This window comes from Oryctolagus cuniculus, chromosome 13 (genome assembly GCF_051225735.1).
Source record: "Oryctolagus cuniculus isolate XC-2025 breed Fujian yellow rabbit chromosome 13, ASM5122573v1, whole genome shotgun sequence".
In the NCBI taxonomy this organism is placed as follows: Eukaryota; Metazoa; Chordata; class Mammalia; order Lagomorpha; family Leporidae; genus Oryctolagus; species Oryctolagus cuniculus.
In genome coordinates, this window is record NC_142879.1 from 30654805 (window position 1) to 30681312 (window position 26508).

The following is a 26508-nucleotide window of genomic DNA, read 5'->3' on the forward strand; positions in this document are numbered from 1 at the left end:
GAACAACAGTCTGGATACTGATTGGAATGCTCACATCATATATTAGAGTGCCTGGGTCAAAACCAACCTCCTCCGCTTCCAATCCAGCTTCCTGCTAATGAGCATCCTAACAGGCAACAGATAATGGTTCAAGTGCTTGCATCCTCCCCACACACATGAGAGATTCGAATTGAATGCTAGGCTCCTGGCTGCAGCCTTGCTCAGCCCTGACTATCGGAGGCACTTGGGGAGTGAACCAGTAGGTGAAGGCATCTGCCTCTGTTGGTCGGCTAGTCAGTGTCTTTCTATTCACCCTCCCTTCCTCTCCCTCTCCTCTCCCTCTCCTCTCTCTCTCCTCTCCTCTTCCCTCCCTCCTCTCTCTCTCTCTCTGTCCTGTCTTCCAAATAAAATGAAAACTGAAATAAAAAATTTTAAAAAGCTCAAGATGAAATGCAGGCTTAAATTTAACAATATAAAATACTAAAGTTTTAGGAAGAAATGTTCAAGATTTAGGACTAGGCAAGAGTTCATAGCCTTGACACCAAAATTATAAGGCATAATAGGAAAGATACATTAGATCACAACAAAATTAAAACTTTTGCTCTCAGAAGAGCCCCCACTAAGAAGAAAAATGACAAGCTACAAGCAAGCAATCCAATTAGGAACTAAGCAAGAGGCATGAAGGTCATCAAATAGGACATGCAAATAGAAAATGAAATGATGCTCAACATCATTGGTTTAGGCAAATGCAAAGTAAAATCACACTAAACACCTATCAGAATGGTGAAATTTTTTAAAGTGATAACAGCAAATACTACTAAGGATCTGGAGAAACAAGATCACTGGGAGGATTGTAAATAGTATTTCCATTTTGGAAAAGAAAACACTACACATGGAACTGCAGTACACCCCAACAGATACACTAGGGCATTCTGGAGAAATGAAGGCATATATTAACAAAATTCTTTATACAAACATTCTATCACATTTATTTTATACTGGAAACAACCCAGACATCCTTCAGTGGGTAAGTGGTTAAACAAACTGTGGTACACTCACACCACAGAATGCCACGTTAGCAATAAACAACTTAGATGATGAATTTCCACAGAATTTTGTTGAGTCTAACAAAATCCCAGGATGTTACATATTGTATGACTTCATGTATATAACATTTTGAAAAGGAAAAATTTTAGAAACAGAATACATATTAGTGGTTGCCAGAAGTTAGTGACCTGAGCCCAGAGTAGGGAAAAGATAAAAGTAGATGTCACTCTAAAAGGCCACATGAGGTTCCTTCTAATGATGGACTTCTTCTGTATCTTAACTGTGGTGAATGAAATAAATACACACACACACACACACACACACACAGAAATATAAGAAAAAATACAGAGAAATCTGAATAAGATGGGCACATTATACAGGGGTAGTTCAAAAATTCAAGGAAAGTGTACTTGAAAGAAACTTATTTTGGTGCCAAAAATACCTTAAAATCCACACATAGGGTTTTTTCATACTCTATGTTTTTACTTTTTTTTAATTTATTTTAAAAAGAAAGAAAAAACAAGAGCAGGATCTTCCATCTTCTGGTTCACCCTTCAGATGGCTGCAACAGACAGGACTAGGCCAAGCCAAAGCCAAGAGCCACGTGGATGGCAAAGACCTGAGTACTTGGACCACCTGCTGTTTCCAGGCAGCTCAATAAGGAGTAGAGTAGACAATACTGCGACAGACACTCAGCTACAAGATGCCAGTGCTGTAAGAGGTACCCTAACCTGCCCCTCATATCAATGCCCGTATGCCGGTTGCTATAGAGGATGATTGTTTTTCAGAAGTTACTAAGGAAAGATACATGGAATTTCTCCACATATTTTCTCAAAAGTGCCTGTGACCAACAATTGTCTCAAAAAAAAAAAAAAAAGAGTCTAACTAAAAACAGATGGATATGTCTACAGCATAGATGATAGTGATGGTTTTATGGACACATATTTGTACATATCTTCAAACTGGTTAACTTGTATCCTCATACATTCAACGTATACAGATTTTTGTATGTCAATCATATCTCAATTAAGTGGTCTTTTAAAAACAAGTAAACAAACACTACTATGTCATACCTCTCCAAGTTCAGTGCTCCACAGTTTTCAAAATATCCCAGAATGGTTACATGTAACATTTTGACCAAATAACTAGAATAATACAAAGGATTTATATCCCATAAAATAAACAGTGGATAATTATATACCATGGATCCATAATCGAAATTCTCTAGGTTACCTCTACCATAGTAAAATTGGCAAGGGCTTCCTACCGTGGCAGTGAGCTTTGTCTCCAAATGCCTCACCCAAGTCACATGACCTCAATCCCTCCTTCTCTTTTCCTCCTTTCTATATTTCTTTCCTGCCTCCCTCCCCTGGTTAATAAAAATGCAACATCACACACTAAAGTAATTCAATTATTTCTCTATCTCTAGAATACACAGATGAATTTTCACAGGAAAGCAGAATGATATAACTATAACCTAAGGGCATGCTGTATATAAATGCATAGCTTATAAATATCAAATAATCACTGGAAAATTCATTCATCAATTAAAGCCTTGTATTCTTTGGAAAGTATTTTTTGAAAAATTTTAACTATCCTGTCTTCACCTTATAACTTAGTGTCTTGCACACATACCCTTATGTTACAGCCAGAATGACCAGTTGTACAGAATATTTTCGAATATTGCACTTAAGAGAAAAAAATATCAAGGGAAACAGTACCAGGAAATAAAACTATTCAAGTCCATGTTTAAATAAAGTCATATTCTCCATTCCATTATCAAGTGAAACATACCATAGGCCAAATTCTGCCCTAGGTTATATACACGTGTTCTCTCTGACTTCAGTGGGAACTGTTCATGTATAACTGAAGGCATCAGTTAGCCCTTTGGGCACAAAAATGACTACCCACAAAAAAAGCAAAAATAATCTAAATCTTATTATATTTGGCTTTTAGGTGAAAATGATATAATATAAATGACAATTCCATCAAATAATATAGGTTTTAAAAACCACTACTATCAAATCTTAACCATTACAAATTTGATGAAATTACCATAGTGGCATTTTCAAACTTACAGATTGTTGAAGAAATAAGTGGACACTGGAAAATCTTCATTTTATAGCAATTTTCAATTTTAGTAGTGTGTGTAATAAATGTGCACTATGATATTTGTATACAATTTCCCTTTTATATATATTTTACATTTTATAGCTATTGGCTGAGAATCTGCCAGCTCTAGCAGAAATAAGTATTTGCTAAATTCTTCTTCAAATATCAGTTTCCACATTTAAATGTTAATTTATTCATGGCTTGCTGTCGATCTTGATTGGAGGTGCTTCCATAGGAAAGGTCTCACTGAACTTAAATTTTTATTATGAGTGCTAGTGTGATAACATTCAGACTTATGGAAAGTAAACAGCATAATGTGACATGAGATGGTATTTCCACATGCATTTTCTAAACAAAAGTGGTTTTTGCATGTATACATATATTATGTACAAGCTAATGGCCCTACAGTGTAATAACAATTACTTAATAGACTGAATTAGAAGCAGGTGAAAAGAAAAAATCATGGATATCTATTGGGAGAGAAAACTAGTTCTACGCAAACCTCTAACCTATTTTTCAGCCTTTTTGTCTAACACATGAACACATTTGTTTCTAAATAATTCAGACTCAACACTCTTACTGACACTGTTCATTATACTCATCTCCCAAGTACTATTGCCTGCCCCTCCTATACAGAATCCCATCCTTCATTCCCTTCACCTATCAAAAACATATTCATCCTTCCAAAGTTTGCTCATGTTCCACCTTCTTTCTGCATTTTTCCTGACAGATTCCAACTGGAGTTGATTATTTCCTGCCTTGAACCCCATTTATTTTATTTTGTAACACACGTTTGACTCTAGAGAGAGAAAGAGAATGCTTGTACCCCACCCTAGACCAATGAATATATAATGCACTATGGGCACCAGAACATTTTTTAATTTTCTCAATATTAATGATTTCTGTAGTCTAGAATTATTGCCCTTAAGTCTAGTTCACATGTGTTTTTTTTCAAAAATCTGATTATTGATTAACCACTGTTTGGTACTGTGGTTAAGTTCCTGCTTGAGATGCCTGTATCCTATATCAAAGTGCTTGGGATAGATTCCCAGATCCTTTTCTGATGCAGTTTCCTGCTACCTGCAGAGGTAGCAGATGACCCATCAAGTAGCTGGGTCTCTGCTCCCCATGTGGGTGACCTGGATTGATTTCCTGGCTCCAGGCTGAGGCCTGACTTAGTCTCTCTCCCCTCCCTCCATCCCCCCACCTCCCATCAAATACAACAAAAATAAAACTAACATTTTTTAAAATAACTTATTCTAAAAATGGGATTTTCATACATTTGTGGGTTTTTTGTTTTGTTTTGTTTTGCTTTTGTTTTTGTTTTTTTGTGGGCAACTGAAACCACTCTCCATGAAATCATTCAAGTCAGAAAGCAGGGATTCACACCAACAGCTCCTTTTCCTTTGAACTCCACATTCCTCCCATCAGTAAGCCCATGGTATTAATTCTGTCTACACTGCTCTCAACACTCATCACTTATCAGCATATTTACTATTATAATCACACTCCAAGTTATACTCATATGTGACTTGGATCATGAGAGTGCCCCAATAACCCTTATTCTTGTCTTCAAGCAAACTGTCCTATCTTCCCTGCACTCAAAGTGATGTGTAGGAGAAGATAATCTGCTCATGTCAGACATTTCCCCTCCTTCCCTTCACTCTTTTCCTATCCCTTACATAAAATATTTCAATATTTGCAAAATCTTCACATGTCCAACAATGCTCTTCAAAATACAGCTTCCTCCAGCTGTCCTATCATCCATACCGCTCCTCTTTGCCTGCTATATCCTAGCCACTGGCTTTTTAGTCTCTCATTTACAACACATTTCCTTGCACAAAGGAGCATGTGCACTCTGCTGTGTGTGTATAGACTGTTCCCTGCTGTCTTAGCCTAGTTGAATCCTGTACATTCTTTTGAGCACGTATGATTATCAGTTGAACTGCATCCCCCAAAAACACGTATTGAGATCCTAACCTTCAGCATCTGCAAATGTGACCTTACCTCTAAATATAGATAATCCCAGGTTATGATAGGTTTATACCACAACGAATCCATCATAAGTCAAAAATGCATTTAATATAACTGACCTACTAAACACCATAACTTAAATGAGCAACACGACACAATGTAGAGTTTCATGTTCTCCAGTGATCACACGACTGGCTGGGAGCTGCAGCTTACTGATGCTGCCTAGAAACACAAGCAAGCAGCACATCTCATATTGCTAGCCCAGGAAATAGTGAATTTCAAAATTTGAACTTTGATTTCTACTGAATATGCATCACTTTCACACCATTGTAAAATCATAAGGTCAGTAATTCCAACCATTGAAGCATCTACAGTGTCATTTCACATCTCAAGTTGAGTCCTACTGAATCAGGGTGGACCCTGATCCAATATGAATACTGTCCCTGTTAGAAGGAAAGACCCGGATTCATGAGGGGAGGAAATGGCTGAGTAATGATGGAGGAAGACGTTAGAGTGATGCAACTACACATACAGGAGCACCCAGGGTTGCTGGCCAATACCAGAAGCTAGAAGAGACGAGGGAAGATTCTCCCTATAAATTTCAGAGGGAGCACATCCCTGCCCACACCTGAATTTAAGACTTTTTCCACACTCCAGAACTAAGAGATAATAAACCTTTGTTATTTTAAACCACCCAGTTTTTGATGATTTTTAGGGTAGGCTTGAAAACTAAATTCTTTAATATAACTTCTTCAAGGAAGCTTTCCTGATTGCTAGTGATTTGATCAAACCATCCTTCACATGATTCTGTAGCACTTGCCACAGTCATCATATCGTTTTTGCTGCTATGATTATTTAGCTGTCTTTTCTTTCCAATAGACTATGAAGTGTTCTTGCAGACATTTTCTCTACATATTCAAATTGACAGTGGAATCTAAATTGGCTGGGTTTGTGTCTATTTCCAATTTGCAACAGGAATCCACATTTTGAAAAGTCATATAATTTTCTAAGGATTGCATGATTTTTAGATAAAATATCAAGAATTGGGGTCGGTGCTGTGGTGTAGTAGGCTAAGTCCCTGTTTGTGGCATCGGCATCCCATATGGGCATCTGGTTCATGTCCTGGCTGCTCATCTCCCAATCCAGTTCTCTACTTATGCCTAGGGAAGCAGTGGAAGATGGCGCAAGTTCTTGGACACCTGCACTTGCATATGAGACCCAGAAGAAGCTCCTGACTCCTGGCTTCAGATGGGCACAGTTCTGGCCGCTGCAACCATCTGGATAGTGAACCAGCAGATGAAAGACTTTCTCTCTCTCTCTCTCTGCAACTCTGCATTTCAAATAAATAAATAAATAAATCTTTTAAAAACCAAAATGTGCAATTAAGTATAAAACTACATTTGTTTCATAAATATGACTTTTTGGTTCTTGCATTTTGTGTGGGTGTGATTTGGTTGTTGTTTGGGTCAAAGAACTGTGAAAACTAATTACTCTTTGGATCTACACAATGACTTTGTTCATGGCAATTTATTATTTTGAACTTAAGTTCACAGAAGCATGAGATTGCAATTATAAGCATGTAAATTAAAGATCTAAGGCTCATTTTTTTCATCTCTGTAATGGGGAAATTTAAGTTAATATCATAGAACTATCATCAGCCCCTAAAAAGCATCGAAATGTTTAATGTAGTATGCATAATTCAACTCTCAATAATGGGAACTATTGTAACTTTTTAACAATTATTCTAAAAAACTTCATTAATTCTAATGGTCTTAGTTTTAAATAACTCAAAAGCAATATTTAACATACATAAAACTATAGATAAAATCAGTAAAAATTATTTAGGGAAAATATCATTTGGGTACTCTTGGAGCACAGGTGGAGGAGTTTGGGATGATATTTGGGACATAGTTGTTTGTTTTGTTTTGTTTTGTTTTGTTTTGTTTTTTTTGACAGGCAGAGTGGACAGTGAGAGAGAGAGAGAGACAGAGAGAAAGGTCTTCCTTTTTGCAGTTGGTTCACCCTCCAATGGCCGCCGCAGCAGATGCGCTGCGGCCGGCGCACTGCGCTGATCCGATGGCAGGAGCCAGGTATTTATCCTGGTCTCCTATGGGGTGCAGGGCCCAAGCACTTGGGCCATCCTCCACTGCGCTCCCTGGCCACAGCAGAGAGCTGGCCTGGAAGAGGGGCAACAGGGACAGAATCCGGCGCCCCGACCGGGACTAGAACCCGGTGTGCCAGCGCCGCAAGGTGGAGGATTAGCCTAGTGAGCCGCGGCGCCAGCCTTGGGACATAGTCTTCTGAGTTGAGTGAGCAAACTTCCACATGTCTCCACAAGCCATAGAGATGTAGAACGACCTTTTTTAAGGAGAGGAGAGAGAGGAGAGGAGAGGAGAGGAGAGGAGAGGAGAGGGCAGGGGAGGGCAGGGGTAAAGCAAGAAAAAGAGAAAGTAAGAAAGAGAGAGAGAGAAAGAAAGAGAAAGAAAGAGAGAAAAAAGAAAAGAAAGAGAGAAAAAAAAAGAGAGAAGGGAGGGAGGGAAGGAGGGAGGGAGGGGTAGAGAGAGAGGGAGGAAGGAAAGAGAAAGAAATAGAGGAAGAAAGAAAGAAGAAAGAAATGATTCCTATTTAATAGGAGATGAAAAGTCACAGAGTATCATAAATCTATGTGTATATACATAGTAACATAAACTTACAGGGATTTACAAACTAGTGGTAATGTGCATAGATATACACAATAGCAGAATCTTCTGTGAATATCCTATAGCAATAAACTCACATGGATATAGATATTCACATATGTATTAATATATGTAGAAATATATTATGGCAGGAAAAGAGGAGGAAATAAAGAAATTTTTACCTTGATACCAACTCAGCAACTAACAAGTTATATGGTCCAGGGTTTAATATCTAAGAGTAAAGTTATAAGGTACTTTTTAAAATTATGCAAATGCTGCTGATTAAAATAAACTAGGCATAGTTTTCAAAATTTTACATCTAAGATAATCTTTTAATTCTATTTTCCTACAAACATTTTGGAGTACTTCTTATAACGTCTAATTCAAAAACACGAGTTTGACTCTTCTTTTTTCATTTTTTTGTTTTAATGAGTACTTAAAAACATATGTACATGTATGTATTTTTATAAATATTTATGATACTATGTGATGTATCAATACGTTTATTTATTGTGTAATGTAATGTTCAAATCAGGGCAAATATATCTTTCTCCTCCAACATTTCCTTGAGATGAAAGCATTCAAAATCCTCTCAGATTTTTCTTAAAGAGCTTCATTACATTGTCATTATCTCTGTTTATCACGATAAGAGAAAACCAAATCTTCCATCTGATTGCCACTTGGTCTTGATCTTTCAGCAGCTAGACAAGATCATCCCAGAGATTTCCTCTGTCTTCCTGTGATTTTCCGGTATAAGAGGAAAACTACAGACTGATAATAAACTCAGGGAGAAATTGGGATAAAATCGCCTCAAGTGCCTTTAGAGTTGCAGGAGGTCAGAGACCTCTTCCTTCTGAGTGAAAAGCCTTTATAGAGCATGTACATGGGCATACATTCCAGAGATTAATTGAAAGACTTGGTTTATCTATTTCAACAAACGTTACTTAAATTGCATTTTCTCTTCCTCCAGAATTATCAATAGTCTTCCTTTCCTGGATTGACTACATAAATCAAATGAGAATACTTCATGAATAAGCTATGATTATGAAGCTTCTATCATTCATCTATTGATTCCTAAAAGTTTATTTACCCATGCATTTTTTTCTTCATATCAGAGCTGTTCTTTTTCACACTACTGTAGCTAGACTTACCTGTGGCTATTATATTCACAATATATCAAAGAAACATCAAAATAGCATAGAAAATGTGAACCTGATTGCTAAATCATTTACTGGGTTCACAGTATAATCTCTGCTTAGCTTCAAATTATAGTAATTTTTATACTGATGATTCTGTTGATACTATTTTTCCTATTAAGCATGTGGGACAAATTAAGGGCAAAGAATAGTTTCATAGGAAACTGGGATAGTTTTTGAGATTTCTTTATTGTAACTGATACATTAAAAAACAGCGCACATGTGTATGTAACAGGTAATATTTCTAGGTACCGAAACATTGTGTCATGTTCAAATTTTGGTCAACATCTACCTTCTCAAATATTCATATCTTGGCCAGCGCTGCGGCTCACTAGGCTAATCCTCTGCCTTGCGGCGCCAGCACACCGGGTTCTAATCCCAGTCGGGGCGCCGGATTCTGTCCTGGTTGCCCCTCTTCCAGGCCAGGGAGTGCAGTGGAGGATGGCCCAAGTGCTTGGGCCCTGCACCCCATGGGAGACCAGGAGAAGTACCTGGCTCCTGCCATTGGATCAGCGCAATGCGCCGGCCACGGCGTGCCAGCCGCGGCGGCCATTGGAGGATGAACCAATGGCAAAGGAAGACCTTTCTCTCTGTCTCTCTCTCTCACTGTCCACTCTGCCTGTCAAAAAAAAAAATATTCATATCTTTATATCCCCTCCTCAAGATATTTGAATGTAGAGTACTTTATTGTCTATTGTTACCCTGTTACACAGTGGGGCATCAGGATTTCAGTCTGTTATGTAGCTACAACTAAAGGCAGTTAATTGACCTTTTCCTCTCCTTTTCTCCCTCCAACCTCTGCCAGCCTCTGGTAATGACCATTCTTCTCTCACATTCTATGAAATCACTTTTACTTTCTTTTTTTTTTTTTTTTTAATTTGTCAGGTAGAGTTTACAGACAGTGGGAGAATCAGACAGAAAAGTCTTTCTTCCGTTAGTTCACTCCCCAAATGGCCGCAATGGCTGGAGCTACGCCGATCCAAAGCCAGGAGCCAGGAATCTCCTCCCAGTCTCCCATGCGGGTGCAGGGGCACAAGGATTTGGGTCATCCTCCACTGCTATCCCAGGCCACAGCAAAGAGCTGCACTGGAAGAGATGCAATCGGGACTAGAACCCAATGCCTATATGGGATGCCAGCACTGCAGGCGGAGGATTAACCTAGTGAACCATGGTGCTGGCCCCCACTTTTACTTTTAAATGATATGAAACTAAATGAATGTAATCCCAAGTTATTTTCTACCAATCCTAAAACAATGCCAAAGAAAAATGATTGTACACATTTCAAAACAAAAAGACTCTAAAAGTGGTATCTTAACTGCTGCTTGTGCAAATTCAATATAAAAATGAAGCTTCAAGAAATCTGCTATTTTCAGTGTTCCCTGTTTTATAATAAGTAGTACAAATTTATTTTTCCAGTTTTTGTGCAAAAATGATATAATAAACCCCAGTTTGATATAATTTGCAATAGTTCATATATTAAGCCCCAAAGTGAAATCCAAATTGACAGTGATGTCAGAGTCAAGTCTCTGGATGAATATTAACTTAAAAATGAATCATTTTCCAACTGGTTGAAGATTCAAAATGCTAGTTATGAAATAAAACCTGTTAGATTCATGTCTTCAACAATATTGGGGCGGGTTATTTTGTTTAGGAAATTACATCTCTAATGTTCAGTATGTCTGGCTCTGCTCACATTGGAAACTTTTTTCTGATTTGGGGAAAACAGAATTCTGATTTTACTGATGGGAAACATACTGATTATACTGCCTGAGATAAGGCAAAGCTTAGATCTGTTCTTTAATTCTACATCAACAGGCATTCAGAAGCTAAATTCTGATTTCTGAGTCACTCCATAACAGAGGTTATGATTCTTTTTCTTTTTTTGCACACACATAGAAAGGCATGCCATATTTTGAGACCATATTTGAATATGGGTGAATATATGAATATAAGGTAATTTCACATTTGCAATTTGAAACTTGATAGTCCCAGATTATTAATTAGGTGTTCTATCCTATGCCTAGAATGAGAGAAGTCACTCAACCCAAAATCATACATTGAATATATTACATAACAAAGCAACTACAAGTCAAAATTTATAAAAATATTGTCCCTGGGGCCAGTGACATGGCATACTGGGTTAAGGTTGCAGCTTGTGACAGACGCATCCCAAATTGGAACCCCATTTCAAGAGCTAGATGCTCCACTTCCAATCCGCCTGGGAAAACAGCAGATGATGGCTTATATACTTCTGTCCCTGCCACCCTTGTGGGAGAAGCAGATGGAATTCTTAACTTCTGGCTTTAGCCTGTTTTGGTCGTTTGGAGAGTAAACTAGCAGATGGAAGATCTCTCTCACCTCCTCACTCACGCTCTGCCTTTCAAATAAATATTTCTTAAAAATATTTTTGAGCAAATATTCTTTGCATGTATGCAACAAAAGACTAGCAAGTTGTATGTGTCTATAAATTGATCATAAAATCTACAAAAAATGTTTCTGTAGAAATATCAGACTGCATGGGGGGACAGCAGGAAAAAGCACTCCATACATGGAATGAGATCTGTCACTTGCTTTCTAGACAAACACAACTCTGCAGCTTTACACTATTTTGATCAACTGTGTCTACCTCCACACTCCACTAACTTTTTAATGTAAAATACACAAAGGCTTCATATATTTCACTTAGACTAGTCTTCTCATCACATAAATAGGGAAACTGAGCCAACTGACATTCTTAAGGCTACAAAGGGGCAATCCTTGAATCAGATTCCGCAACTCCAAGACTTTTATCCTTCCCAATAGTTCTTATAACAGCTTTTAATGGGCGAACATGTTTTTAAAAAGATTTCTTCATTTATTTGAAATGCAGTTAGAGAGAGTACATTTCTTAATAAACATCTATAATATGGATTCTTATAAATTTGCAATATCTTGAACATACTCAAACTTGTGTCTGATTTAAAAAACCTATGCATACCTTGTATTTAGACTAAATACTTTTACTTTTCATTTGCTTGGTTTTTTTTTTTTTTTTTTTTCCTGAAAGGCAGAGTGACAGAGTGAGAGAGAGATCTTCCATCTATTGATTTTCTCCCCAGAAGCCCAAAAAAGCCAGGGGTGGACCAGACTGAAGCAAGAACTTCGTATGGGTCTCCCATAAGGATGGCATGGACCCAAATACTTGGACCAGGATTAGCTACATTCCAGGGTTTACATTAGAAAGAAGCTGGAAGTGGAGGCAGGACTCAAACCCAGGCACTCTGACACAGGATGTGGGTGTCCCAAATGATGGCTTATCCATTGTACCACAAAGCCTGCCCACAATTTTCACATGAATGAATTCAGAGTAAATACTACTAGAATAAATGGCTGATATCAATGGTTTTTATAATAGTTTATGATTGATTAGTTTGGTAGTTTTAATATAAAGAACTTGTCAAAAATAAATAAAAGTACAAATTGAAAAGAACAAGTTTTCTCTTGATATCAAAGTGTCAAGAAATAGAGAAGTCTCATTAAATTATAAGTATTTTAACCTTTTCTTGAAAGAAGAGAAAAATTTAAAGATTTATAAAGAAATTCTGCCTAAACTAGGAAACGACTCAGATTTGACATGTATTGAAATGATAATGTTGATTTCAATAGGCATCCACAGAGCATTTTTACTCCCAGAAGTGTAACTCAATCATGGTTACCCCTTTTCATTTAGATTTAAAGTTTCTTTGTAAAATGTTCAGTGTACTACTATCTACCAAAATTCAGCATAGTTTCACAGGCAGGGCAAAACGAAAGTCAAAACAATGTTTTTTATCATTGTTGATACAAAAATATGCAAGAAGCGTATCTTTTGCTATCTTCCTTAGATTGTCTTTCTTTAGCAGTTTGCTGCCACACTTTCAACATTCAATTCTGGGGGCTGGTGTTGTGGCATAGCCAGTAAAGCCACCACCTTTGACTGGATGCTCCACTTCTGATTCAGCTCCCTGCTAAGGCAGCTGGGAAACCAGCAGCAGATGATCTAAGCATTTGGGCCTGTACCCATGTAGGATACCCCAAAGAAAACCCTAGCTTTAGCCTGGCCCAGCCCCAGCTGTTGCAGCCCTCTGTGGGGAGTGAACCAGCAGATAGAAGATCTCTCTCTCTCTCTCTCTCTCTCTCTCTCTCTCTGACTTCCAAACAAATAAATATTTCAACAAATAAGATTAAAAAATAAAACTTAATTCTATTGCATCAGTCAGTAGGTAGAATAGACAACTTCAAAATAAAAGGATCCTCCATCCCACTACTAAACAACAGATAAGCAGTCAGAGACTGAAACCATCACTTGCTATAGCCATAGGCAGTGTCTTCTATCAGACACATACTACTCTCTTTCTGTTCCTTTGATCCTAGAGGCATGGAGACCTGCATATGCTAAACTCATATCCTGAGAACACAGAATACACATGGCATGGTGTGCCAACTGAATATTACTTTGTTTACACCTTCCTAAAATTAATCAGGGTTATCTCTCTGCATGAAAACTTTAAATTTATTCCTAGGACTTTAAAAATTAATTAATTATTTGAAAGAGAGAGAGAGAAACAGCCAATTCACTTCCTAAATTCCTACAATAGCTGGGCCTGGGCCAAGCCAAAGCCTGGAGCCAGGAACACAATTCAGGTTTCCCATGTGAGTGACAGTAACTTTAACTCTTAAGCCATCATCTCTGCTTCTCAGTGTACACATTAATAGGAAGCTGGATCAGAAGTGTAGCCAGAACTGAAACTCAGGCATGCCAATATGGGATGAGGGCATTCCAAACAGATTTAACCACCACCATGCCAAACGTCACTTTTTAAGGCTTTTAATACATTGCTGTTGGCTGGCGCTGCAGCCCACTAGGCTAATCCTCCGCCTGAGGCGCCGGCACCCTGGGTTAGACTAGAGTCCTGGTCAGGGCACCAGATTCTGTCCCAGTTGCTCCTCTTTCAGTCCAGCTCTCTGCTGTGGCCCGGGAAGGCAGTGGAGGACGGCCCAAGTGCTTGGGCCCCGCACCCGCATAGGAGACCAGGAGGAAGCACCTGGCTCCTGGCTTCAGATCTGCACAGCACGCTGGCTGTAGTGGCCATTTGGGGAGTGAACCAATGGAAGGAAGACCTTTTTCTCTGTTTCTCTCACTGTCTAACTCTGCCTTTGCAAAAACAAAACAAAACAAAACAAAAAAAAAATTGCTGTTCTCAATACATGGCAAAATTTCCTAGTTATACTCAGGCCAAAGATAGGTTCAAAGCACATTTTAATTGTTAAGAAAGGCACTGGGCCGGCACTGCAGCTCACTTGACTAATTATCCACCTGCGGTGCAGCACCTCGGGTTCTAGTCCCAGTTGGGGCACCGGTTCTGTCCCGGTTGCTCCTCTTCCAGTCCAGCTCTCTGCTGTGGCCCAGGAGGGCAGTGGAGGATGGCCCAGGTCCTTGGGCCCTGCACCTGCATGGGAGACCAGGAGGAAGCACCTGACTCCTGGCTTCAGATCGGTACAGCGCACTGGCCGCAACGCACCAGCCATAACGGCCACTTGCGGGGGTGAACCAACGGAAAAGGAAGACCTTTCTCTCTGTCTGTCTCTCTCTCACTGTCTAACTCTGCCTGTCAAAAAATAAACAAAAAAAGAAAGATACTTATACGAAAATAATGCTTAAATCCAAACAATAGTCACAAGACCCTCCAAGGAAATTAGGAAATCAACTTGCTACCTGCTTTGTGGTGGAAAAACAAACAAACAAACAAAGCACAAAGGAAATTTTCATTAAATACTTGAATATGCAAACACCCTCTAATGTGAGTGGGGGTCACACAGGCCACTAGCTGCGAGCTCTGAGAGCATGTGCCAATAGCAGCTCTAGTTTGAAAGGCAGGGGTATCCTCTTGGGTATATTGGGCCATTCCAATGTCCTGAAGAAATGAAGAATAAACTGTGCCCCCATTCTGAGGACTATAAACACCAGACATCTCACAGCTCTCTCAGCCTTTAACAGATCCTAAGCTCCTACAAACTGTGGCTGACAACTACAATAATAATATAACACCTTTTGAGTGCCTCAAGTGTAAAGTTCACTAGTTCTAAGGTCACTATTTGAATGCAAGAGCCAAATTTCATTCACATCATCGGATGCTATCAGAGAAAGACAGCTGTAAAAATCAGACAGGGATTTTAACACAGCCATGACTAGTAAAATTAGGACGAGATGACAAAAGGGACCTTACACATTTTTAAACAAAATAAAATATGTTAATCAAATAAAATAAACATTTCCTGAGTCATTTCCTATTACTACAAATAGCATTGATTGTCTTTGTGTTCTCATGAGAGTTTTTACATCAGTTTTTTGGGGGGTAACCAGTATACGAAGAAATACATTAGGTCATTTAAACATTTTTCTTTAGTGATCATTTATACACACCTGCACTCTAAAAGATACGGCTTCAGATTTTGTGGGTGGATGCCATTTAAAGGAGAGAAAGGAAGACAGATCCTTGTGTTTAACCAAATGTTAAATATTTTTTATTTTACTCACCTGCACACTAAGATGAATCCATTTCTTCAGAAGAATTCTCTCCAGTGTCATTACTTTTATTGGAGGCTGCAAACCATTTACTGTGCGATAATAAAGCATGGTCTCTTTCTCAGATATTGTAAGTTTGAACACAATCTGCCCATCCACCGTCTTTTCTATAACACACCTTAGGAAGCAACCAGAAGAGAGAGAAAAGGTCAGCATCCAACCAAAAAGACATGCAAAAGCATTGAGCAGTCACGGTGGTGGTAAAATGACCCCAAACTCCGCTCAAAATGGTGCCCTACGAATAAGTGCCTGAATGTCATTATATTCAAAGCTACCTTTATTCCAATGAAGAAGCCATTTTTATTTCAATAAAAAAAATTGAATTCTTATTTACAATATATTCCCCAGAGCTTCAACACCCTTTATTAGAGATCCATGATGGAAACTAAAGTGGTTGAGTCATTCCACAAAACTAACATTTAATCTACTGGCTCATTAGTTCCTCTGCTATTTCTTTCATGAGAAGTGGTTACAACAAACTACATCCCACTTGAGTACTGAGTCATCAGTGCAAATCTGTCTTTTTCTTCATCTTATTTTTTTTTTAATGTAAAGAGAATTTAGTGTCCATGGAAGGCTCTATATTGCTAGCCCTGAAGTCAGAATCAGTCTATTTAATTCCTACGATGAAATGGAGAATGAACAGCTATCTTCTCTACTTCTACCATCATCAACCAGACACAAGCCAAAGACAGCGTCTGTGAGTTGACTGGCTACCTCTCTGTGAACACATAGCCCAAACAAGACACCAAAATATTGTCAGTGATTCTGGGTGAAAGGTCATTTAGTTGTCAAAGAACACATGAAATTACACTGTGATTAAAGAAAAAATAAGAGAATATTTAGAAAATTGCTAAGTCTCATTCAGGCTAGTAACATTTTTTAGGACCACTTCTATCTTTATCTTGTTGGCATACCTTTCACATCCTAGATCCCTTTGTTTACTTACAGTTCTCTCCTCTGTGAGTATGCCTAATTCCACAACACTTCTTGCTACTCAAGGCTTGTTAAGAGGTCACTGTTCCTCCTTACTTAACCTAGTGCTGTCCAGATAACAGCACTAAGAGATCTGTCTTCTCCAACAGATTATCAGTATTCTAGGACAGAAGCATGAGTGATCCACAGTAGACCCTCAAAAAAATGAGTGATCAGATTCACTAGGAAGCACCAACGAAGCAAAGGTAAAGTGGGACCAGCCAAGGACTACCACTAAAGTTGTTTCTAAAATTTCCTTAAAGATTGTGTCGTTCACAAATCACTTCTTCTCACCTGTATCTATCTATTCCTTGAGTTGGAAGGTAGAAATAAGGTTGGGGAATGCTAATAGTAACCCTTTTACTACCACTACTTTGATATATTTTGTACATATGTTAGATAATTTGTGATAACATTTTTAATTTAGGCAATAGATTTAGTTGATAGTGTTTTCATATCAAGTAGAAATAAACATTCTATATAAGTTCTACACAATTTTTTCAACCCTCAGAAGTTGAATATTTCTAATTCACTGGAATAAAAGAGCTCCCTTTATCCTCTGCCTCCAAGCCTAAAACTATTTAAGTTTGATACCACTCATTTTTCTTGAATCTAAATCTACAAGTGAGAACTTGACCATTACTCAAGAACGTATTTACCAAACACAGACTTATTTCCCCAAGCTTACTGAAAATGCATTTCTTAATATGTTATTGATTATCTTCCTTGCTATTTTGTTTGCTTGTAAACATACTAGCTTTGGTAGATAATAAATGTGAGAGGAAGGCAGGTAGCAAAATATTTAGGAACTGGATTTATTCTGCTCCTGAATAAACAATAATTGGATAATCCATGTTTTGTTTGTTTTACTTATCTAGTGCAAACACCCTGAAATTTCCCCAATTCCCATAGGTATTTTAGTTTTGAGAATGGAAATAACCTTGATACAGGGAACTATCAAAACCAAATGCTAACACCTCTATAAATACTCCTGTTTTATTTATACAAAATGATGACAATAGAAGATGAATTTGGTACAGATACAAGGGGTCTTCAAAAAGTTTGTGGAGAGTGCATATTATGCAAAAACACTATTCATGGATTTCAAAAAATTTTGCACCAAAATAAAATTATCTTTTCTTTCCATTTTCTATGAACTTTTAAAAGTCCCCTCTTGTTTCTGTAAGCTTGGAAAAATATTTCATTCTAGTCCTCTTTGTCAAGAAACAATGTTTGAACAATCTTTGGATACTAGTAACATAATACTTGTTTGGATTTATAGAAATTTCAAACAGTAAGAAAACTATTTCATTTTAGGGTAGATACAGAAACTTCTTGGGATAGTGGTTTGCAATTATATTCACTCCAAATTTCAAATAAAAATAAGCCAACTTGCACTTGGCAAATTGAAACTAAACACCAAAGACATTTGTGTTATATTTGTTTCTGATATTGACAGACTTTTCTGGGGTGTTTCACAAGTTTTTGAGAGAGTCAGCCAACACTCTACAAAGACTACATCCCAAGGGGAAGGTCCAAAAACCCTCCAGGATACCAAGGAGCAGCAAATGTCTCTAAATACTGTTCTACTTATTTAAAATGTGCAGACTCGCTCTAAATGTTCAGGAAGAAAAAAATATCAACTAAAAAAAAAAACCACTCAGGATGAAAAATAGGTGATTCAAAAAACTAACAAGGGGGGTCGGTGCTGTGACGCAGCGGGTTAAAGCCCTGGCCTGAAGCACCAGCATCCCACATGGGCGACGGTTCTAATCCCAGCTGCTCCTCTTCCAATACAGCTCTCTGCTATAGCCTGCGAAAGCAGAAGATGGCCCAAGTCCTTGGGCCCCTGCACCCACGTGAGAAACCCGGAAGAAGCTCCTGGCTTCGGATTGGCACAGCTCTGTCCATTGCAGCCATCTGGGGAGTGAACCAGCGGATGGAAGACCTCTCTCTCTGTCTCTACCTCTCTCTGTAACTGTCGTTCAAATAAATAAAATAGAGCCAGCACCGCGGCTCACTAGGCTAATCCTCCACCTGAGGCGCCGGCACCCTGGGTTAGACTAGAGTCCTGGTCAGGGCGCCGGATTCTGTCCCGGTTGCCCCTCTTCCAGGCCAGCTCTCTGCTGTGGCCCGGGAGTGCAGTGGAGGATGGCCCAAGTCCTTGGGCCCTGCACCCCATGGGAGACCAGGATAAGTACCTGGCTCCTGCCTTTGGATCAGCGCGGTACACCGGCCGCAGCGTGATAGCCGCAGTGGCCATTGGAGGGTGAACCAACGGCAAAGGAAGACCTTTCTCTCTCTTTCTCTCTGTCCACTCTGCCTGCCAAAATAAAGAAATAAATAAATAAATCTATCTTTTTAAAAAATAAACAAGGAATGATGGTAGCAAAGCTGGACTCCAGACTCATGGGAGGCATTTGGGTCAAGATCAGCAGCATAATAGATTTGTGGAACCTCTCACGCTAACCTGTATTTTCCATAATTAATCAGGAGGTGAATACACCCTCTAGTAAAGAGCTAAATGCTTTATCTTGGCAGAGAGGGAGTGCAATGCATATGTTCTACTCATACTATTGAACATCTTCTGTGAGTTATATGCCTCTTCATGGAGAAATAAGGATGAAGAAACACAGTCCTATGTCCTCAGAGATCTATCTGCCTAATGGAATTTTGTACTCTAGTAGGGACAACTGTTTATATGAACCTAGCCCAAAAGCCAAGCAATTCATTGGTATTACTAAGACCCAGGCCTTAAAACATACCAAACTTGGTGTGGCTAATCTACTAGACAATAAGTGATCCAGGTGGACTCACTTCTGCCTGCATGGAAGCTACTTTGACACACTCTTTGCATTGTCCACTTCATCAATAGGAAACAGAAATTTCCAGTGTAGGAAACAGCTGTTTGGATTGCAACCTGACCAGGACAGACTCACCGAGGAGTGAGTGCTCGGCTGTGGGGCTTCTGCAGTGTGAGGCGTCCTTCCTAGCCTTGGAGTTCAGGTTGTACTAATCTTCACGACTAAGTGCTTTTTCAGGCTACTAGGAAAGTTTACACCCACGCTACTACTTACATTACACCTGCTTGCTCAGGTTTCAACCACACAGCTAAAGTAAACGACGCCGCCAGTCTTGGGGAAGGAGGAGAAGAAAAGCAGTTCTTGCGATTTCCAAAAATGAAACTTGTAGAATTGCTAGGAGAGCGAGGGCGCACATCGTTCTTGTCGGCTGTGATGCAGCTGCGGAGGCCCGCTGGGAAAAGGGCAGCGTAGGTAGGGGCTGAGGATCTGTATGGACAATCCTGAATACAAAGCCGCTGGGCACAGAACTGAATACTTTCCGCAGTGGCAGAGCTATGACAAAACGTGCTCCGTTCTGGGAGTCCACATGTGGCTTGGCTTGGCACAACTGAAACATTCTTGAAAGCTCCCACATTCTCCAGCCTTGGGAAAAGACCCCGTGAGTCAGCCAAGGATATTGACGCAAAATAGCCAAAGATCAATGTTTCAATGACCTGAAACAAGAAGCCGAAGCCCATTGAAAGAGCCAGGCAATTCATGTTTACAACAAAGCATTCTTCTCCCGATAAAGCCCTCCTAAATAAATAAGCAGGCCCACGTCGCTCGCCAGCAACACTTCAAAGCAAGGGACTTCAAGTAACGTTGAGATACTCCATTTTCGGGAAACCTCACACACGTTTTCACACGGAGGTGACTCCAAAGATGTTCCTAGCAGCGGCGAAGACATAAGTGGCAAGCAGCTGGTGTCTGAGAATCAAAAACAGAAAGTCAAGGGAAAGTTGTTGTGTCTTTAAAATTCAAGTTCATCCTGAGCATGAAGACTTTGGGCCCCTGAGTAGGGACACAGCTCAAAAAACATCATGAAGCACATTGCTGATGGTAAAACACATTTATTTTCTGGGTGTGTGTGGGGGGGTAATAAATCTTAAGCTCCTTGGGCAAAGAAAACACTTTAAAAGTCCACAGGACAACCAAGTAGGTATTTACAAAAGAACTTCAAAAAGTTCGTGGAAAAAAATGAAATCACAAATTTATCTTGGTGCCCAAAATTCTTAATTCATGCATATTGTTTTCATAATATGCAGTTTTCCATGAACTTCTTCATGACCTTCTGTATTTACAGCTTTCAAAATTTACGTATATATGTATATATATGGCACTTACACGTGAGTATATCTAACTGTATGAAGTGCTTCTAGATTTATATTCATACATAATTATTAATAATATATTCCAGCACACAGTAACTTGGGGTTGCTCCTGCACCCTATGGATTTAGCACAAGCCACTCAATTTAACAAGGTAAAGTACCTGATAGAGTTTCCTTATATATGCATCCAATGTTGTAATCCTGAGCTAACTTGCAGGTGCCTGCAGTAAAGCTGCCAAGGCACTTGGGCCTTCCCCTTATCCCAGCATGTGCAGCAACTTTAAGCTCACAGTAAAGCTGATTAAAATCCCAACACCATCTGTCTGTCCAATGCCTTAATAGTTAGCACACATTTGTGTTAGTGTTTCCTCTTATGACTACCTATTTGTAAGTTAAATATGGATTTCTAATACTGTGTAAGTAATTGTATTGATAAATAAGCCGAGTTACCATTTCTTTATTGTGTGTCAACCAGTCCCTCAGTATGACAAATGGCTCTTCACACAGGACCACCGTCCCTCGTTGCCTGGCAACGCTATCACCCCCCCCCCCCGCGGTTACTCTTGGTACTTAGGGGACAGTTCAGGAAGCTGGAAGGAAGACTTGGGTGCCCAGGTAAAGTATTCTGCACAGCAGTTACCTGAAACAGCGCTGTCTGCTTGGTGGCCGGCCTGCAAATGAGCTCTCTGAGCTCCAAGCTTTCCGCTGGTACCTTGGTCAGTGGGAGGGGCCTGGATGGGGCCATGCATGCATAATTTTAAAGTAGCAGTACACCTTATCCTATAATCGCCCCATCTGCCCCTCCCCTTTTCTGCTTTTGTGAATCTCAATCCACTTAATTCTGCAATCAAAATGAGCTGCCACTGTGAGACAACAACACAATAAGTGATTTCCAGTGCTCTTGCTGTGTTAGGGATACAACACTGAATTCTAAACTTTGATATATCAATCTCATAGAACTTTGGCCTATTGCTCAGAATCAGTCCTTAAGGCATTCGGATCTGGCTGAAGAGCCCATGAGAGTATTTTAGGCATGGAAAACCAAGACACTCTGGGGGGAAAAAAAAAAAGACATAAATGAAAGATCTCTACGAGTGAGATCCCAGTGCAGAGAACGGGGCCATCAAAGAAGAAGGTACCTTTCTCTGAAGGGAGGAGAGAACTTCCACTTTGATTAAGACCCTGTCTGAATAATATCGAAGTCGGCAAACTCAAAGGGCTTCCATAGCCTTGGCGACTCATGACTAGAGCCTAGGGAGATTGCTGATGCCATAAACAAGAGTGTCAAATTGTTAAGTCAACAACAGGAGTCACTGTGTACTTACTCCTCATGTGGGATCTGCCCTTAATGTGTTGTCCAATATGAAGTAATGCTATAACAAAGTACTGAAACAGTATTTTACACTTTGTGTTTCTGTGTGGGTGCAAACTGTTGAAATCTTTACTTAATATATACTGAATCGATCTTCTGTATATAAAGATAATTGAAAATGAATCTTGATATGAATGGAATGGGAGAGGGAGCGGGAGATGGGAGGGGTACGAGTGGGAGGGAAGTTATGGGGGGCGCAGAAAGCCATTGTAATGCATAAACTGTACTTTGGAAATTTATATTTACTAAATAAAAGTTAAAAAAAAAGAAAACAAAACAAAAAAAGAACTTTGGCCTATTGATGGACATTTCTCCAACCATTTGGTGGTCACTGTAACTTTTGCTCCAAAATACTCTCATTTGAATACATCTGCTTTTTTAGACTGTGGGGAGCATCTGATTTTATCTGCAGAGGGTGGGTTTGGAAAATACAGATGTTAATTAAATGACAGAAACAATGACATTGGCAACTTTGTTGCCACCTCATTGAATATGAATAATTGTGTGTTCATGTGTACACATTTGCAGTCAATTCTTCATAGTTTCTATTATGTCCGTAACTCTCTTCCTAGAGGAGAAATACTTTAAACAATTGATCATTCTAGCCTTGCTTTTGTATCTTAAAAATAGAAAACTTCCTCAGGAAGCAGCTAGCCTCATGATTTTTTTCTTTCATCGTATTTATAAAAATGTTTGGAAATAAGAGAAATGTTTTCAGTGGTGCTTCTTGTCAGTAAGGCAGTCAGAGACAAACTCTAATTGTGTTCTCTCAGGTTCTCTTTAATTCCTTTACCCTGAAAGAGGCAGAAACCACAGTCCTTTTATACATGAACTTTATCAACTGGAACCAGATGCTCCCACAGGAAAAGTTCTTCACCTTGTGTCGAAGTATCCTGTTCCCTGACTACTGATTATCGCATTCTTACAAGGGCATTTTTAAATGAAAAACAAATTTAGGGGCAGGCTTGGCACATGCTAGAGACTGCACTTCAGATGCCTCCATTGCATACTGGATGCTTAATTTGGGACCCGGATCCTGTGCTTCCCATCCAGCTTTCTGCAGGTGCGCACCTGGGGAGGCAGCAGGGGATGGCTCATGTAATGGGTCCCTTCCACTCACACTGGACCTGGATGGACCTCTTGGCTGCTGATGGTAACCTAGCCTAGCCCTGTTTCTTGCAATAGTCTAGAGAGTGAAACAGTAGATGGAAGATCTGTTTCCATCTCTCTGTTTGTGTCTCTGCCTTTCAAATAAAGTAAAAATAATTGTAAGAGCTGAAACAAATTTATAAACCCAAATTTAGTGTATAATCAGCAAATAATATTTTAATGCATCAAAGGTTTGGGGGACATGTTTAAAAACAGACATACAGGACAATACAGAACATAGTGAATTAGACAAAATAACTATTCAGATCTGTCAGAAAAGGTGCAACCTCTTTTTTCAAACAAGTTACTTAATGTCTGACTTTTTTTATACCTTATGAATCTATGAATTAATTTTCAATTTTAGTGCTTCAGTGTATTATTTTGGTCACCATTCTGGGGATAAAAGTGCCCCATCATACAAGAGTTTCCAACTTGTTCTAGGAAGTCACGACTCAAAATGGAAAATCTGGGCCAGCGTTGTGGCTCACTTGGTTAATCCTCCTCCTGCGGTGCAGGCATCCCATATGGGCGCCGGGTTCTAGTCCCGGTTGCTCCTCTTCCAGTCCAGCTCTCTATTGTGGCCAGGGAGTGCAGTGGAGGATGGCCCAAGTGCTTGAGCCCCTCCACCCGTGTGGGAGACCAGGAAGAAGCACCTGGCTCCTGGCTTCGGATCGGAGTAGCTCCGACCATAGCTGCCATTTGGGGGGGGGGGGGGATGGTAAACCAACGGAAGGAAGATCTATCTCTCTGTCTCTCTCTCTCATTGTCTAACTCTAGCTGTAAAAAAAAAAAATCAAAATGGAAAATCTAAGATTAGCAACTCTGCCTGTAATTTGCAGAGGGAAAAGGGGGATTAACATATCACTCAACTTTTGTAGTACAGTACCATGAATGCCGAGAAGTGAATTAGGCACCAAGAGTTCCATCACACATATATAAGTGCCAGGAAAGTAAGTATAGAAAAAGAAAAGAGAGAGCAAACTAGGGAAAACTTTAGTGACACAAGTAGCCATGTGCTCATGTTGTATTTCTGTGCATTCACTGGATAGCTGCCATCTGGACCCACTTGACTGAGGCTACAGGGTCTAATTTGACCTCACTCAATTAGTTGGTTTGATGTCAGTTGGAGTGAAAGCCATGGGTGTCTATTCTCAGCCCATTCTGCTAATTGTATAAAAATTTCCAGCAACGTAAGAGGGTAGTCCTTAAGTGATGTTAGGTATAAAAATAGAGGCATAAACTCTAGACAGTACTTCTCAACCTGGGTTCACATTTGTGATGGAAACCGACCAGAACAAGTCACATGACCCAGCACAAATTCAAGGGATGTGAAACAGGCTCCACTTCTCAAAGAAGGAATGGCAATGTTACATGGCAAAGGAGTTCACATGACAGGAATGGTTAGAACTTGAACCCTTGAGCCCATTTTGCAGTCTCCTACAGAGCTGCTAGCAACTTCTTTTGTTGTTGTAAAGTTGTCATGAATCAGAATTTGTTTTCAAAAAGTCAAGAGAATGGTGATTTAGATACACAGGTACAAGCAAGTTTCCCTCACTGTGGAAAAGCTGAGTACAATAAGCTTAGTTTCTCAAGTAGTTGAGGCTTAGTTTTTATTAATGGACAAACTTAAAAGATGTACTCTGTTCTTGATTTCTTGACATCTATGAATTTACTACTGAAGTTGGCCAACCTTGGGGCTGGCACTGTGGTGTCGTGGGTTAAGCCACCACCGGAAACACCAGCATCCCATACGTGCCTGTTTCATATCCTGGCAGCTCCACTTCAGATCCAGCTCCCTGCTAATGTTCCTGGGAAAGCAGCCAAGGGTAGCCCAAATACTTGGGACCCTGCACCTACATGGGAGACCTGGGTGGAGCTCCTGGCTCCTACCTGTCCCAATTCTGGTGGTTTTAGCCTTTGGGGAATGAGCCAGCAGATGAAAGATCTCTCTCTCTCTCTCTCCCTGTGTTTATGTCTCCTTCTCTCCTTGTAACTCTATCAGTCAAATAAATAAATAAACATTTTTTTAAATTGACCAACCTCTTAGATACTGATCAAGAAAAAAATAGTGTATGGTAAGTGATGCTAGGTATAAAAACAGAGGCATGAACTCTAGACAGAATGACTGCAAATACAAAAAAAATGCACGTTGGAAAATTCAACCTTTTCCAACCTAAACTGATTCAAGAAGACAGTTAGAAATAACAGAAATGCTCATTGACTACAGAATACACAAATAACTTGTGGTGTATTCATATAATAGAATAAGCATTGAAAGACAAATGTACTACTGCTACAAGCAACAGCATGGACAAATCTCACAGACATTGTGGTGAGTGAGAGAAGCCAAACAAAACCAAGAACATGCTCCATGATCCCATTTATAGGAAATCCTAGTATAAGCAAAGTTAATCTTTGATGATAGAAGTCAGAATAACACACTCCCTTTAAGGCAGAGAATAAAACAGGAAAGGGTTTGGGGAAGCCTGCAGAGGTTCTGGGACTATTCTGTTTCTTCACATTTCTTGAAGTGGTTGGGTTTACTTAGCTGGATGCATCTGACAGCAATTCATCAAGATATACACTTCAGATTTATGTACCTCATGCAAATCATACCTCAATAAAAGGAAAAATAAAATTTAATTACAGAGGAAACATTAAACATGAAAAGCTGTATTCATGAAACAGTCTGTAGCTACATTGCCTCCTATAAGCAAAACAGTGTGTTTAGATAGTGGTGTAAATCAATTATACCACATTTCTGGGAGAATATAATTCTAACTTTAAAAATCACTCCTGCAATTGAAGAAGAGACAGTAGTTCCAAAATTACTTCCTGAACACTTATAAACTTGACACTAAGAGAAACAGGAGAGACTATAAGAAATAAAAATTCCAAACAACTATCCTCCTGTACATAAATGAAAAAGAAATCCAAAATGAAACAAATGTTAGCAGAATCCAGGAATGTATTAAAAGATTAAGTTTCAGGAGCAGGCATTTAGTCTAGTGAGTAAAACACTGCTTTATATGTTTGCATCCTGTATCAGGGTGCGTGGGTTTGAGTGATGGCCCTGCTCTTGATTTCAGCTTCATGTTGCTGCACACCTAGGGAGGCAGCAGGTGATGGCTCAGGTAGTTGAATGGCTGTCCCGCATGTGGTAGGCTTTGATTCAGTTCCCAGTTCCAAGCTTTGGCCTGGCCCAGCCCTAGATATTGCAGGCTTTTGAGGAGTGGGTCTGTCCCAGCC

General features: G+C 39.5%; 1 protein-coding gene across 1 annotated transcript in view; it reads right to left on the reverse strand.

The window, feature by feature from the left end:
• Positions 1-26508, reverse strand: part of USH2A (usherin) — an 870853-nt gene that overhangs the window by 806487 nt on the left and 37858 nt on the right. The window contains exons 3-4 of the mRNA XM_089312189.1: positions 19643-20335; positions 15543-15708 (exon numbers count right to left, since the gene is read on the reverse strand). Coding sequence (XP_089168315.1) covers positions 15543-15708; positions 19643-20127 — 651 coding nt within the window. The 5' untranslated portion in view covers positions 20128-20335. The remainder of the gene's footprint in view (positions 1-15542; positions 15709-19642; positions 20336-26508) is intronic.